The sequence below is a fragment of the Battus philenor genome, unplaced genomic scaffold (assembly GCF_028537555.1).
Source record: "Battus philenor isolate CCGP_79_NKW_IND1 unplaced genomic scaffold, ilBatPhil1.0.hap1 SCAF_18, whole genome shotgun sequence".
Lineage (NCBI taxonomy): Eukaryota > Metazoa > Arthropoda > Insecta > Lepidoptera > Papilionidae > Battus > Battus philenor.
This window is the reverse complement of record NW_027181680.1, coordinates 5,607,455-5,622,387: the sequence shown is the minus strand read 5'-3', so window position 1 is coordinate 5,622,387 and position 14,933 is coordinate 5,607,455. Positions and strand designations below refer to the sequence as shown.

Here is a 14,933-nt window from a genome sequence, read left to right as displayed (position 1 = left end):
ACATATTATTTAAGTAGAGTTTAAAAAACTATGTTATTGTCAAATATTGTAATATAATAAGTCAAATATATAAAAAAATAATCATGAAAAACATTTCGATGACAGTGATGTTCTTTTCCATTAAATTCATATTAAAAGCCCTTTTAATAAAATGTAGTATTTCTTTTAAAATATCGAATTGATAGCAATTATTTTTTTTTAATATACATTATAATTATCGCATTAAATTCCCATTTACCTATTTTTGGATTGAAGATATATTTTTATACACTAAAAAAATTTCATTTTCTAGTTTTTTCATTTTATTTCAAAATATTAAATAATTTTAGTGTAGACCTTTACATAAGATTAAATTTAGCATTTTTTATGTAAATAAAGTATTTTTTCATATTAATATTCTTGTGTGTGTCTTCTTTGCTGCCATTGATCTGCCTGCACTAAATGTAAGTGCAAGGGTTTATGTACGAGTACCATTCGCCAATCAACAGTAAACGTCAAAAAACAAATTAAAAGTTTGATTTCTTCCAGTGGCGTCAAATTTTGTTGTTTTTATAGTTTCCAAATATTTTGTTTTACTTAACTACTTAACACATAATCATGGAGGTTAAGGAATGTAATGATTTATCAGAGGAAGTAGGTAAAATTTTGTAAGGATTTGATCAAGAGAAAGTAAGTATTGATTGTTATTTACTGACATGACGTGTTTCAGAATCAATTTATCGTCGACGACGTGAGTAAAATTATAAAAGAAGCTATTGAAAACTCTATCGGAGGCACTGCTTATCAACATAACAAAGTCAATCAATGGACTTCGGCAGTCGTAGAATCATGTTTGTGTCAGCTTACGAAATTACAAAAACCTTATAAATACATAGGTTAGTAACAAGGTCTGTTTATATGTTTTTTAAATATAAACAAATAAACGTAACTTTACGAGCAAACATCACACAATCGGGTGCTTATTTACCTAAAGTTATTTTTGGGTTAAGAAATTATTGGTTTCAATAAGTTGAGAGATAAATTGAGGAGACGATTATTTTCGCCATCACACCTGCCCTTTCATTACAAAGTTTTTCAACCATTATTAACAAACTTTTCCTTCTGCTGAGTTAAAGCTTAATAATCCAGTAATCTACTATATTATAGAAAAGTGTTTTGCCTGATAAGAAAAATCTTTACAAACACATTACATAAATATGCTCCCAAATATCCACTCTTTCAATAAAAAATATCCAATGAGTTTGTGCACTTAAAATTTAAAGTATAAATTTATTTTTAGTTCTTCAATTGTTTCATGAGTTCTATTAAATACAAACCAAAAATGTTGCCAATTTGCGGCTTTGTGTGTATTTATATGTTACAAATCTTTTTTTATATGTTTACAAATCTTTTTGTCAATGTGTGGCTGGTAGGTTTGTAGGCTACATCATAATAATACAAAGTGATAAAGCACTTTTGAGCAATTTTTACTACACTGCTGCAGTAAGGTATAGAACCCATAGTTGTCATTTTGGTAAGGATTATAAGAGCATACTCTCCCTAGGCTATATCCCACACAAGAGAGAGAGGTGGATATCATATTCATTCCAAAGCCAGGTAGGAGTGACTACACAGATCCCATATCACATAAGCCTATTAGCCTTACATCATTCTTGTTAAAGCCGATAGAGAGGCTTTATGAGAAGCATTGATTCAAGTGATAGTGCTCTGATAGAAATACCGCAGCATCCAGTGCAAGTAAATCAACTGAATTGGCACTTCATTGGGATGTAACACAGATAGAAATTGCCACCGGAAACTAAGGTATGTGCTTACGCATCTTCATTGACATTGACAAAACCCATTACACAAGCACAGAGGCTGTCCTGGAAAGGCACAAGGTGCATCTAGCGGTCACTGGCTGGATTACGAACATATTGATTAAGTGCAAAGTTTGCTTTATTGGCAATTTCCAAGCATTGACAGTGGAGAGACGGTGCCCTCAAGGAGGGGTCCTTTCGTAGATCCTTTGGAACATGGTTGTTAATGATCTCATGACAAGATTATTGTCATTAAAGCTATATATCCTACCAAAGCTATTCCAGACAACACTTCAGTTCTCACTGGAAGTTAAGTATTCGGGCTTAATCTTAGACAGCAAGCTGAACAGGACCTCACCCTGAACAAAAAGAATCGAGACGGCATGTATAATTTTTTGGCAATGCAGAAAAATGATAGGTAAGATGTGGAGTCTGATGCCTATCATCACCCCCTTGTTATGTGTTATGGAGTGGTAGTATAGGGGTCCAGAATAAACCAGGTAACTGCAAATACAAATCTCCATAGACTACAGAGAAAAGTATGTGGCAGTGACAAGATGGATTGGTATTTAACAAAAATACTAAATACAATTGCATGAAGCTTCGCAACCTTTTGGAAGACTTGAACATTAGCACAGCAATACCGCTAGGTAAGCTGGTGGGTGTTTCAATCTAAATGTGTGGGTATCATAAATGCAGCCACTGTCCTGACTGCTGGGAAAGTAAGAGGTTTGTCCCTTACTCACTTTCTCTGCAACAGAAAGGCTTAGCCCTTAAGAGTCATGATCTTTTCAACAAACATCTGTTTGTGTTACGGACAGTCGCCTGTCCAGGGTGTGCCTGCAAGAAGATGGGACCGCTGCCTATTGCTTCTTTGGTGTAAGTGGTAACACCCTACATGGCTACCTGTCAAGGATCATCGAACAAGCGTCTGCTGGGATTTCTCGAGGAGTTGGGTCTGAGTATGACTAACCCTGATGCAAAATAAGCGCAGTGGCGCTTAGCTGCCGAAACCAGCCTGCAGAGAGAAGACGTGACAAGTTGATTTTGATTATAAGAAGTATATGGTTTATACAGGAAGCCACTCATTGTGGAGATCTTTGGAGGAGGCCTATGCCTTGCAGCGGGTGTCCATTGGCTGAAAAGATGAAGATATGCTTCACCACAATAAATTGATTGTAAAATTGACACCAAGTTGCCTTTGCGGTACCTTTATATACAGTACTAAAATTATGTACATAGTTATTTTTCTAAATTTTAATAATTTTGTTAGGGACATAGACCAGATTGTATTTTACTTGACATCTTGAGTATTTACCATTGATGAATACAGTAAGTAGTAGAAGTACTAGAGCGGTGTTTTACTGCATAAGAATAAGGAATGAACTGATCTTTTATTAAAAGTTTTTATAAATCATTACAGTAACATGTACAATAATGCAGAAGAATGGTGCGGGTCTACACACAGCTTCATCATGTTTCTGGGACAATAATACGGATGGATCTTGCACTGTACGCTGGGAGAACAAGACCATGTACTGCATTGTCTCTGTTTTTGGTCTTGGTATATAATCATAACTTAATTTAATTTAATCTGTAATATTTATGAAAAAAAAAGGTTTATGATTTACACAAAATGTTTTCGACCAGTAATTGCATGTGTATATTTTTATAAATTGCTACTAATTCAGTAACTCAATAGCTCAATTTAAATAAATTAAATGTAACAAATTTTTTTGTTTAATGAAATTAATGATAGATTACTACTATTATTTGAAATTATGAGATAATTGAGTATGATGCTATATAGACAGGCAAAAATTTTAAGTAAAATTGTACTACTTGTAATCGGGCTTAACATTTTAGAAATAGAACCATGATTGTATAATCCGAAGTAATTTTCTCGTGTGACATCATTTGAAAGTTAAGTTTTAAAGTCATTGCTTAATTTTAAGTAAGTAGGATATATTTTCTTACACAATAAATATATTCAAAGCACTTTATATCATTTTATTTCAATATTAAATTTGTATTTTTCTTCAAAGTCCTTTTCAATATTTTAATTTACAACTGATATTGACATTATATTGCAGGATCAATATGCTCATTTTGAGATGTATATATAAGAGTTTTTTACTATGTACTTAATTATATTCTATTGTTCTAAAGAACTCATAGCTCCATGATACTTGAATAACTTGCAATTATTGTTTATTAATGAAGTTCTTAAAATATTTGCAGAGCACCGCTAGTAATGTAACTAAAGTCTAAATAAAGAATATTACAACATTGTTTCTTCATAAATCTTTTATTGCTGAATCTATTCTATATCAAAAAATCAATGCAGATGTGGTCATTGGTTGCTTACCTCCAAAGTTTTATAGATTGCTCTTTTTTGTCATTAAGGATGTTTGTTTATTGTAATATATCAGGTTTGCAGTGGCAAAATGTTCAAGATACTTGCCTAATTATTTTATAGTACCAAAACCCAGGCCTTTATGAAATAATTAAACGAGTGCCTTCTAGATCTTATTTCGGCATTCCTTTTTTAATTAAATTAAAAGAATTTATGATTTTTAAGGTGATAAGTTTATTCTTTTGCTGTATGTATATAATGTAGAAAAGCTATTATTAGTATATTTTGATTTTTAATTAGATAATTAGCTTCATATATTTGGGCAGGTTTAGTAGAATACCATGCCATGACTAAGATGTGGAACAGTAGTTTCTATAGTACTATAGTTTCAAAGATAATCATCAGATTATCATAGAAGCTATAGTGGTAATGATTCCATGTAATGGTGTGATCATAACATTACATGGAATTATCCTTAAAAAACATGAGTATATATTAATTAGAAAGGCTCTATCACGTCCTACATTGCCTTTCCGAAAGCAGTATCTCTTATGATATATTCAGATTAGGTGTGCCATGAGTATCATTTAGAGAAACTGATCTGTGCCAATGTTATTTCCACTTTATGATAGAGAGAGCTAATCAATTGGAGGGACATAGGAGACTAATGACCATCCATTGTTTATTTTGAACAGAAATTTTATCTATTCGTTTTTTTTCTTGGAATAAAGAGATGCCATACTACATTTACTACTATAAGACATAGCTAATATCTCTCACTATTATCCACACTGTCGCTTAAAAGAAAAATGTTGAGTTTAAAATTGTAAAGAAATTTTAACATGTTGATTTAAGATTGTCATCGGATTCACTATTAGTCTCTGGATTTAAGTTAATAATAATTTTTAGTCATCGCTATTAAAGATGTGTTAACAATTTGTTTTATTTAAATCATGTCTTTCGTTTCCACGATCCACACATATTTTAATCGCCGGTTATCAACTTATCAAAAATCAACATGGAGCAAGACAATGCGTTCGCAGCGTGCAAAATGATAGATCTACATAAAATTTTTGCACCCTTGTTTACGCATCCTTTTCTTATTATATTTAAATAATGTAATATTTAACTATTTTTTGGTATTACCTCTCATGGTAATAACTTAGCGAATACACTATAGGTGTATCAGGTTGGTTAGTATTAGATCAATAAGGCAATTGATTTTGAGTACTTCGTAAAGTCTATTTACGATTTTCCGGAACAATAGTGACAGACAATTAAGTAAGCCATTTTGATGTTTTCCCTTTTATGAGCGGTTAGTTTAGAAAACATATGACCCTATAACATTGTTGGGGTCAATTAGTAAGGTTAATTTTTTTCCTTTGCAAGAATTAAAGTTTCTCTCACACCTCTGAAATATTGGTCGATTAGATGTGTAAGGCAGAAAGTTAACGTATTGATACAACATTAGCACAGAAGTATGACACGCTGAAAGCTAAATACCTGGGTAATTATTTTTTTTTCTCTGAAAATTTATATTTTTTTGAATAATGATACCATTAATTTTCACTCGTAAGACAATGACTAGTAAAAAGATAACTCGAAATCTAAATGAGAACATGTTTGTTTATTTTCATACATAATACTGACGATCACTGGATCAGGTTACTAATAAGCTAACAGAGTAAATTTTACTTGTATGTTTTAACTCAAATCAGTCTATTAGGCTGTTTTCATGTGATAAGTATTTTTAAAAGTTTCGAGTTATTCATGTCTGTATTTGTCAGAAATTCAATGACGATTGTTTTTTAAATTATTGCAATATTTAAGTATTGAAGGTAAAGGTCCTTCGTTGATATTTCCATTAAACGGAGCTATGATTCTTTAATAAAAATCTATAATACTCAATTATATCGACACTGAAAATTTCGCCGTAATTTTTAGCACCGTAAAATTGGTAAGGTAATTTCAAGCAGAACTCAATGCTCTAAAAGGATCAGTTAAAAGATATTTTAAGTGTCTTGATGAAATAATTTTTTACAAAAAGGTTTTAAGGCAATAATAAAAATATATTGTGAAAAGAGCTAGTACGTGTAAGAGTTGAATTGACAATTATTTTTCTCTTGCAAATATTCATAGTTGCATTTTTAGGCACCATTTATAATATCGGAAAGAATTGAAAGAAAAACGAAACGTTGCAATATTCGAGTTGTAACGTATAAGGAAATGTTACACTTCCTTATATCCGTGTGAAATTGAGCGCTGCTGATCTTTGCGACTTTTACGACTTTATTTATTCTGATTTAGCACTTGCAGATCCAAGATCCGCAAGCAAATGGACCTGTATTTTTACCAGTTTACATACGATTGTCGACGGACTAGATTATTATAAGACTAGATTTCACTAAAAACCTTACTCAATAAAACTAGTAAGGTTAAATTCTTCTTTTTTATACACTACATTACAAATTGATATAATGTAAGGAAAGTATCTTGCCTAAAGAACAAAATGAACAAAATATTTTCCGTGACTTGTCTAGGAAAATATGACATTACTCTAACTGCAAGCTGATTTTTTGCCTTAGAATGGAGAATGCATGAATCTACAGTAGTGAGAAAACAAATTATTTGGTTAAATAATAAAAGAATAAAATTGCTTAAATTAAATATTATTTATTAAAAAAAGTCATGAGATTTAGTCGCTCTGTTAATCCATTGGCTACAGAGGCTAAAATGATAACAAAGAAATTTAATTTAAACTTTCGCGCGTAAAATTTAGTACCGCGACATATTTGTGTCACGTGACCGTCATCGATCCAATGGCTGAGCGCGTCTCGGGTCCATTCAACTCAGTTTCGGGCAGCTCCGGGGAGGGACACTTCACAACACCAATTCTATTCATGCATAGGAAATATTTATATATTTCCATCTCGCTCACTCGTATTGAGAAATAATTAAATGAATGGTGAACGAGCGAAACGGGAATAGTTCGAGTGGAAATTATTATGAGCCAGGGCAGGCCAGTCGCCATGTAGAAATTTTGATGTGGGTGTTGTGTCTCGGGATGTCAATCGTTCCAATGATTATTATTTTCAAGTGAATGTTAAAATTTAGTGCAAGTTATCATTATTATTACTTAATTGGCATAGATATTAACATTTAGTCGACAAAATACTTTGTGATTGTGGACAATCGAAGTGTGGTCAAGGCAAATAATGGACTGGTGGGGGGCTGCTAAAATACTACGATAGGATAGTAACAACGTTTTACTACTCGAGAGGTGTCCGAGGTGCTCATAAAATTTCTCATCTCGCCGCGGCGGGTCCGACTTCCATTTTGTTTTATTATGTGGTTTGATCGTTGTTTACACGGTGCATCGTGCTTGCGACAATGGAAAGCGACGGTGAGTAAGTAGCCAGTTGAGTTGTGGCACGATGTTTGCGCATGTAGGCCGCATACGACAGTAATCTTGCATCAGTGAATAAATAATGGTATTCGATTTTGTGCACGGTGAACCGCAGCCGTCCCGACGGCACGAACATTTCATTAGTCATAGTTTAGCTATCCACGTCGGTCAAGCGACGTGGATCTACGCGTAAAACAAGTGTAAACCAATTGATTTGAGTTAGTAGCAAAGCATGTGTCTCTCGTATGCAGCCTAAGTATGTCGCTACCATCCGTATTACCCTTATCAGCTGATTGCGGTTTCAGAAGTGCACTAGCAACCTTGCACGCCTAATGTTTATAAATAATCGACCACCCAATTCAATACCTGCAGTATGACTACAGGTATATTTTATTATGCAGTAGGTGTTTTAGTCTATTATTATTCTTCATTCAATCTATTTATTTACATTAATGAAATTTAGATTTTTCACATATATTTTTAATTATTAGCTGTATTTGTTTGTGAAAGTACTGTGAAGTTGTTTCTGTCCATTTATACATTTATACTGTTTTAAAGCATCAGCAATTTGTAGCATATTATGACATAATATGAGAGTATTATTCATATTTAGAGTCATAATTTCAAATACTCTTAAACCAAATAGTTATGAGAAATATCTGAAAAGAAATTTTAAAATTTTTAGACAAATATAGGAACCTTCAAGAAATTCTCATCCTTACATAGAATCATATGTCTTTAATAAAAAAAAACACAGTAATTAGGTTAATGCTAGCTCAACTGTGTTTTTATTACCTCCTTTAAAAAAGGTTAATCTGTACAAACAATGATTATTGAAGTCAACAAGTATAATTTTTTTTATTGGCCTCTTGAATTAAAATAATATTAATAATTGTCAATTAATATTAATTATTTTTTAACAAAACTAATGATGATATTGATATGTCATGGTTTGTGTAACAGAAAATTTATTTAAATTTTATTGCATATTCTATTCCAAAAAGTGTCTTGATTTTTTTAAAACTTTAAACTATAACTGATTATAATTCTGCCTTTATAAATCAATCAATAGTAAACATTGTGGAAACAATTGTTAATTTTATTCTAAGGTTGCATTGATGGTGTCACCTCTGATAGTTTGTTTTGTACATAACAATTATTTATTTTAATTTCAGAGTTATTTCTGTCATATCCATGAGCAATATTAAAAAAAAGTTTCATTTAAATAAGGTTGTTTCATCACAATTTCACCAGCTATCTACTATTGACTTTATAATAAATTTTGACTATAATCAATTTCAATGGCAAAGTATTTCAATTAAGGTATTAAATTTTTAGAATTTTTTTATGATTCAATGTCATTATAAAAACGCTTAGATACATAAAAATTACATCATCTGGATATTAAATAGATAGATCATTGGAGCAATAATTACTTACAAAAATAGTATGACTATAAAAGTTTTAGAGGGGTAAATGTATAGCTCATTTTTCAGAAAAAAGCTTTAAAGCTTTTACTCTTATTTATAATTACCCTGTTTATACAGGGTATGATGACTCTGAAATATGTTAATTTTTTATTGAAATGTAACTTGCAAATACTTCTGGCAGTGCAAAATCTGCAGGGACAGATAATAAATCTCAATATGTATAGAGTTTGTGAACATGTTTTTAATATGTTATCGTTAATTTATTTATTATTTCTGAAACCATTGATTTATGGTTATCTTGTACCACATCTGTATTATATAATCTATACATTCATCCCTTAACATGTATAACCAATCATTTTATGATACACCAATTAAATAAAAATTAATATATTTTACTTTACATTATTCCCAGTAATAGAATAACCTAGCAATAAAGTATATTTTATAAAATTGATTGAGTAATTAATTGTAGTATAAAAATTTTTTTTTCATGCTACATTTTTAAAAGAAATATGATTCTGAAATAGTTTTATGATTATTCTTAAAAATGATTTTATCATAAACACAAAGTTACCACTGTTTTTAGTTATCTAATAAACAAATGAAAATAACTACATTTACAATTTTGGCAATAGGACCCACTCTTGTTACTTTGCATTATGTTTAAAACAACCAATCAACAACTTTTCTGATAATTCGTTGCGTCGATTTAGAATGATTTTAAATTCGATAAATATGTTAGTTTCTTTTTTAAAGTTTTTACAATGTCTGTGGATAAAATCATCAATAAATTCCCAATTTTTTTTTATCCTGTACTTTAATACAGTATGTACATTAGTGCAATACATTTATTGAATGCTGCATAAATTGTTGATATTTGTTCATTGGTGATGTAGTATGGCAAAGGCTATGCTCGGAGTTTCGCTGCGCGGTCTAATTATATATGAGGAGATCAAAAAAAGAACTAAGGTTCGACAATAAAGAACCAACCATCCACCGACGTGGTTCGATGAATTGCTCGTCTGAATTGGCAGTGGTAGTGGGCCGAAAGTTCTCGAGTGGTGATCACGAGTCGGTGGAGACGGCCGTTTTGGTCCGTGGTAACACTAAGTGGACCGATGACAAGGTCGCGGGAAGCCGCTGCATGCGGGCAGCGCAAGACCGGTCATCGTGGTGATCTGCTGGAGGCCAAGAAGTGGACGTGAATGGGCTGAAAAGAAGAAGTATGAATAGTATGAAGTATAACAGCCAAATGTGAGAACTATGATAATATTGGTATTTTTACAAAGTCATTATTGTATTTGGTAATTTTGCCTTTGGTCTGTCATTAGCACTTATGTTTGATTACTTTGAGTAATTAATATTATAGCTAAAGAGATTCATCATTTTGACATGTCTAAAGGAAAAGAGCTTTAACTGTAAGTCACCACAACTTGTACACCCTATTATTTATATATTATTTCGCTGTAAACATGGCGCCGTGACGTCACAGTCGTATATGGCAATTTACTTAATAATTAAAATTATACCAATTCCAACGACTAAATCTAAGGTTTTAAAACCAACACAATCTCTGAAAAAAATTTTTTACCAGGAAATTAATAATTTTTTGTCCTAATTATAAAAATAATTTATTTGTACATACATTTCATAAGTAAAGTAATACAAACACAGTAGCATAAACCGGACAAAACTTTTAAATGTGTAAAGAAGATTTAAATATTATAAGGAAATTTACTAATACAATTTAAACGCAATAAGTAGCACATTCAATTTTTTTTAAATATCGTAAATAACTTTTATAAAATCTGAATAAGTTTGCAAGGCATAACAGGAATCGGTGATTGAAAAAAAAACTGAATCCGTAGTTTCCCTTTTTATTTCAAAACGTATATCGTGTTTTATTTAGATAGTAATACACAAGCCCTTTAAGTCCATGGAAACATCTGTTTAAATGTCAGAATATTCACACGCAAAATTACACAGTCCTATAGACCAGTCATGTGCAATTAAAGAATTATCTACCAGCTTATTCACTTCAGCGCGTTTACTTAAAGTTTATACGAGTACTTTACCGTCTATCCGATAATATTAGCTGTAGACTAAACATATATTATTAATATTATGATGAAATAAAGTTAATAGTATGATGAAATAAAGTTGGTTATACATTTACTGAAATGTACTAATATTGAAGACAATTTATTTCTTTGAAAACTGTTTATTATTAGTAAAATTATTAACCAAAACGATATCCTCAATTAGATATATCTATCAGTTTCTTAAGGATTGCTAAGATATCCTATTAAAATAAAAATTTAATCACGGGTGAGAAATGCTCCGATGCAGCTTAGTGGCAAAGCGCATACTCGATCTGCGAGCTAATTGTCCGCGTTGTAATCTATTTATTATACGTTTGGGACTTTAAGGTTCTGGAACGGAGACCACAGATCGACAAACGAAGTGGAGGACGTCCTGATGTGAAGATAGATATAAAATTCTATTCCGTAACAATGATATGTTCTAAAATACATGCTTATTATCAGCTCAACTATTTATTATTATATAATTATACAATATAACTAGAGTTAATAAATACTCGGTTTCTTCCACGTCCATTAGGTACAATTTTTTCAAATTATTTAATAAGTTTAATTTGAACATAAGCAAATTGTTTATTAAATTGCACTTTTAGAAAATTAATAAGTAAAATTCTAGGAAATTATTACAAACGTTGCAATTACCGGAGATACACAAATATATTGAGCTCTGTATCTTGACAGACTAAAACTTTTTATAAGTACATTCGCAAGCTCACTGTCTTTCAAAAAGCCATCGAGAGAACACCATCTTATATATCGAATCGAACTGTTGGCCATATAGCGCGTAGAACGGATCGCTGGGAGCTTGGCGCTGAAGCTAAGACCACAGACGGGCAAGCAAGGCGTGGGACTTTCAATCACGAGGTGGATATACGTCCTTGTTGATATCGTCGAAAGACTGACGGTCCTTATGTAAATTTATGAAGGAGGCTTATGTCCAGCCGTGGGCATTATACTGCTGTAACCATGATGATTACGATGAATTATTTTACCCATTTACATATATCACTATATTCAAATACGCATAATTATGTTTAATACAGGACCCTAGAAACTTCCGAAAATGCTTGTTTATGGGCATATAAACAAGTCGCAAAACTCTGATCACTTTAATAATGGATTTAAGAAATTTTCCTTCAATTTCATTGTGTTTAAAGTATTGTATGACCGTCAAATTTCAACTGATGGGCGATAATTTTTATTAATAATGATATTGTGTCTCGGTTCGCTCACCGCGAATAAAGTTGCTCACGTTGTTTGTTTCATGGAATCGTTTAGTCGAATGTTAGTTGTTAAAAAGCAGAGCAACATACGTGTGCATAGAACAATAACGCTAAGCCGCAACGTTGTGATAGAGATCATCGATGTGTCAGTGTTTACCGGAAATTGCGTCATTCCCGCGAGACGAGACTGTTTGCTATATAAAGCATATGCCTATGTAATTTATTAACAAATATATTTTTATTAGTTACTAGTTACTAGTTATTCCTTTATTGTTTTTACGAGAGGTTTTTTTTTTATTAGTTAAATATCTGGCATTAAAGTGTGTAGTGTGTGTATTTTCACAGTCTACCGCCATCTTAGCCTCTCCAATGCACTTCGCAGATAGGTTCAGGCGCGGTTCCATGAGGGCTTTCATCTGATAAAAGTAATAATAATATAAGTCTATCGAAAAGGGAGACCTCTGGATTTATATCCATATTAGGACAATAAATCTTTCTTTCCTTCGTCTTTCTTTCACGTAGCATGGCTAAAAAAGAGATTGATTGCCGATAGACATAACATACTGAAATCTAGATAAACTAAGCTGATATGAAGATTACCTGTTCAGACCTATTTGAAGGTTTTCTTTTGATAGAAAACCTTCAGACAGATCATTTAAATTGTCTAAAGAAGCAATTCATATGTTAATAATATATAATAATATTGATAAAATTGGTTTTAGAAATTAATAATATTGGTTTTAGAAATAAAATAAAGAAAGATTTTATTTTAACAAAAACAATATTTTTAGGCTATACTAATTGAAAAACCGGTAAAACGATTAGGTCTCAATAAATTTGCCTTATTTATTCACATTCAGACTGTGGCGGAGGCGTAGAATATTAATTAAACGCAGTGACGTATGTTTAAAATTATTATTATGGAAAATGTTAAAAAAAATGTAATGTAAAAATGTCTCCAATGTAAATTATTCTTGATTTATTACAAATGTTTATAAAAGTCGTTGAATGGGGTGCAGTAATTTAAATAGTAGGTAAAAATGTAGTTTGATTGCATTCCAAGAGCTTGGAAATAATTATTTTACGAATAAATTGTAATATCATCATTATAACAGTCGATAGACGCCCGCTGCATAAGCCTCCTGCAAAGATCAACGTGATGACTGATCTTGAGCTACTCGCATCCAGCGTCTCCCGCGAGTTTGACTGTATCCTCGATCCACAGATCACACAATAATTGGTTCCTGTAATGTACATATGTATAATAAGAACCTAGTCCAACAATGAACAGAATTTCGAAATCGTACAGCATTGTCGTTGCTGAGATTCACCTTAGGATATACAAAACGTCTCGTAATTAGACTGGCTGTTCTCTAAACTGCACTGATGATCGCAAAATAAGCTGCTCTACTGTCTTTATTTAATTTGTTTAATCATATAAAAATTGTTGACGCATATACAAATCATCTGTTCACTTAATAATGTTTTATTTTTGTTGTTGTGTTTTGCTTTTTTTGTTATATATCATAATATTGTATTTCTGGATTTAGTTTTTACGCATATTCACTTAAAAACAAAAAAAAATCAGTAATATCAGAAAATAATTGTACAAAACTTTAAATTACTTTTTTCTGCTCTTGTCTCACGGACATTGTACAGCAGAATTTATACTTTGCTATATCAACATGTAAGCAATTTTTAATAATATTTTTTAATTACATAGAATATTTGTTAGTCAGACGGGCACAATTACTAACATGTTTATCTGCCTTATCAAACAAACGACCTACGTACATACTATATTACTAGCCAAGACACAGCGTACACAGGAATACCATGTATTTCAAATTTTTTGGGACACTACATGAATCTCCTATTGCGAGGAGAAATTTAACCGGAACTAATTTTTGTTATCAAAGTTCTAATCAGCAACATACTAATATTTAAATATTAACTTATTTTATACTTACTACTTATTATACAGCTAAAATTAAATTTCAATGTTTAAAATTGTTTATGATTCACGTGTGGTATTATATATACGTGGTATATGACAAAGGCGTAATTGATTATTTCCTCTTTTATAAATAGAAGAATTATAATAATTATAAAAACATTAAGTAGGCGCTACAAGAATAACTATCGAATTTTGACTATGTTTTTCTAGATAGAATCAACGTACCGAATCGGGCCGTTCATCACGCCGAACATACATTCTATCAATTTAGCTTTCAAAGGTGTTTCGTTATGCCTATTTGAAAAAATAAATATTTGTTTATTATAAATACCATTAAAGATACTTTCATATCTAATAAAAGGTAAATCAAAATAATATTAATCTCTTTTTAAAGTTTGAAAATCTAGTCATTCGCCGAGCGTTTTATTATTTTTTTTTTGTTTCCATAAATAATTTTTGTATCAAAATATTTAGTTCATTTTCCAATGTTAATAAGAATGGTAACCCTACATCCATAAACCGATCCTTGCTTACACCAAGGCCATACGGGAGTTTAGATGGAACATGTCCGAACATGCTTTTGATTGTAATATCTTGTACATTAAGATTCAATGCTTAAAACTTGTCGTAGCCAAGAATACTAACAAACAAGTTCAC

The 14,933-nt window shown here is 31.4% G+C and overlaps 2 protein-coding genes across 6 annotated transcripts in view; both read left to right on the top strand.

The window, feature by feature from the left end:
- Nucleotides 1-448: 448 nt before the first annotated feature.
- Dlc90F (dynein light chain 90F) lies at nucleotides 449-3,889 on the top strand. The gene is made up of 3 exons (XM_068763475.1): nucleotides 449-633; nucleotides 710-875; nucleotides 3,223-3,889. The coding sequence occupies exons 1-3, from the start codon at nucleotides 598-600 to the stop codon at nucleotides 3,369-3,371; spliced, it is 351 nt and encodes a 116-aa protein (XP_068619576.1). The 5' UTR covers nucleotides 449-597; the 3' UTR covers nucleotides 3,372-3,889.
- Nucleotides 3,890-7,079: 3,190 nt separating this feature from the next.
- cic (Putative transcription factor capicua) overlaps nucleotides 7,080-14,933 on the top strand; it is a 42,477-nt gene continuing 34,623 nt past the window's right edge. For 3 of the 5 annotated variants that reach the window (XM_068763875.1, XM_068763876.1, XM_068763872.1), the window contains exon 1: nucleotides 7,080-7,558. The gene's annotated coding sequence lies outside the window, so the exon portion shown is untranslated. Of the gene's footprint in view, nucleotides 7,563-14,933 lie in introns of all 5 variants that reach the window. The other 2 variants (XM_068763874.1, XM_068763873.1) reach the window with 2 other exon arrangements.

What these genes read in the sequence shown, in the direction of transcription:
- Dlc90F (XM_068763475.1), top strand. Translation starts at nt 598, where the DNA reads ATGGAGGTTAAGGAATGTAATGATTTATCAGAGGAA. An exon ending in GTAATGATTTATCAGAGGAA is followed by an intron (nt 634 to 709) that starts GTAGGTAAAATT and finishes GACGTGTTTCAG; the next exon opens with AATCAATTTATCGTCGACGA. An exon ending in AAAACCTTATAAATACATAG is followed by an intron (nt 876 to 3,222) that starts GTTAGTAACAAG and finishes AAATCATTACAG; the next exon opens with TAACATGTACAATAATGCAG.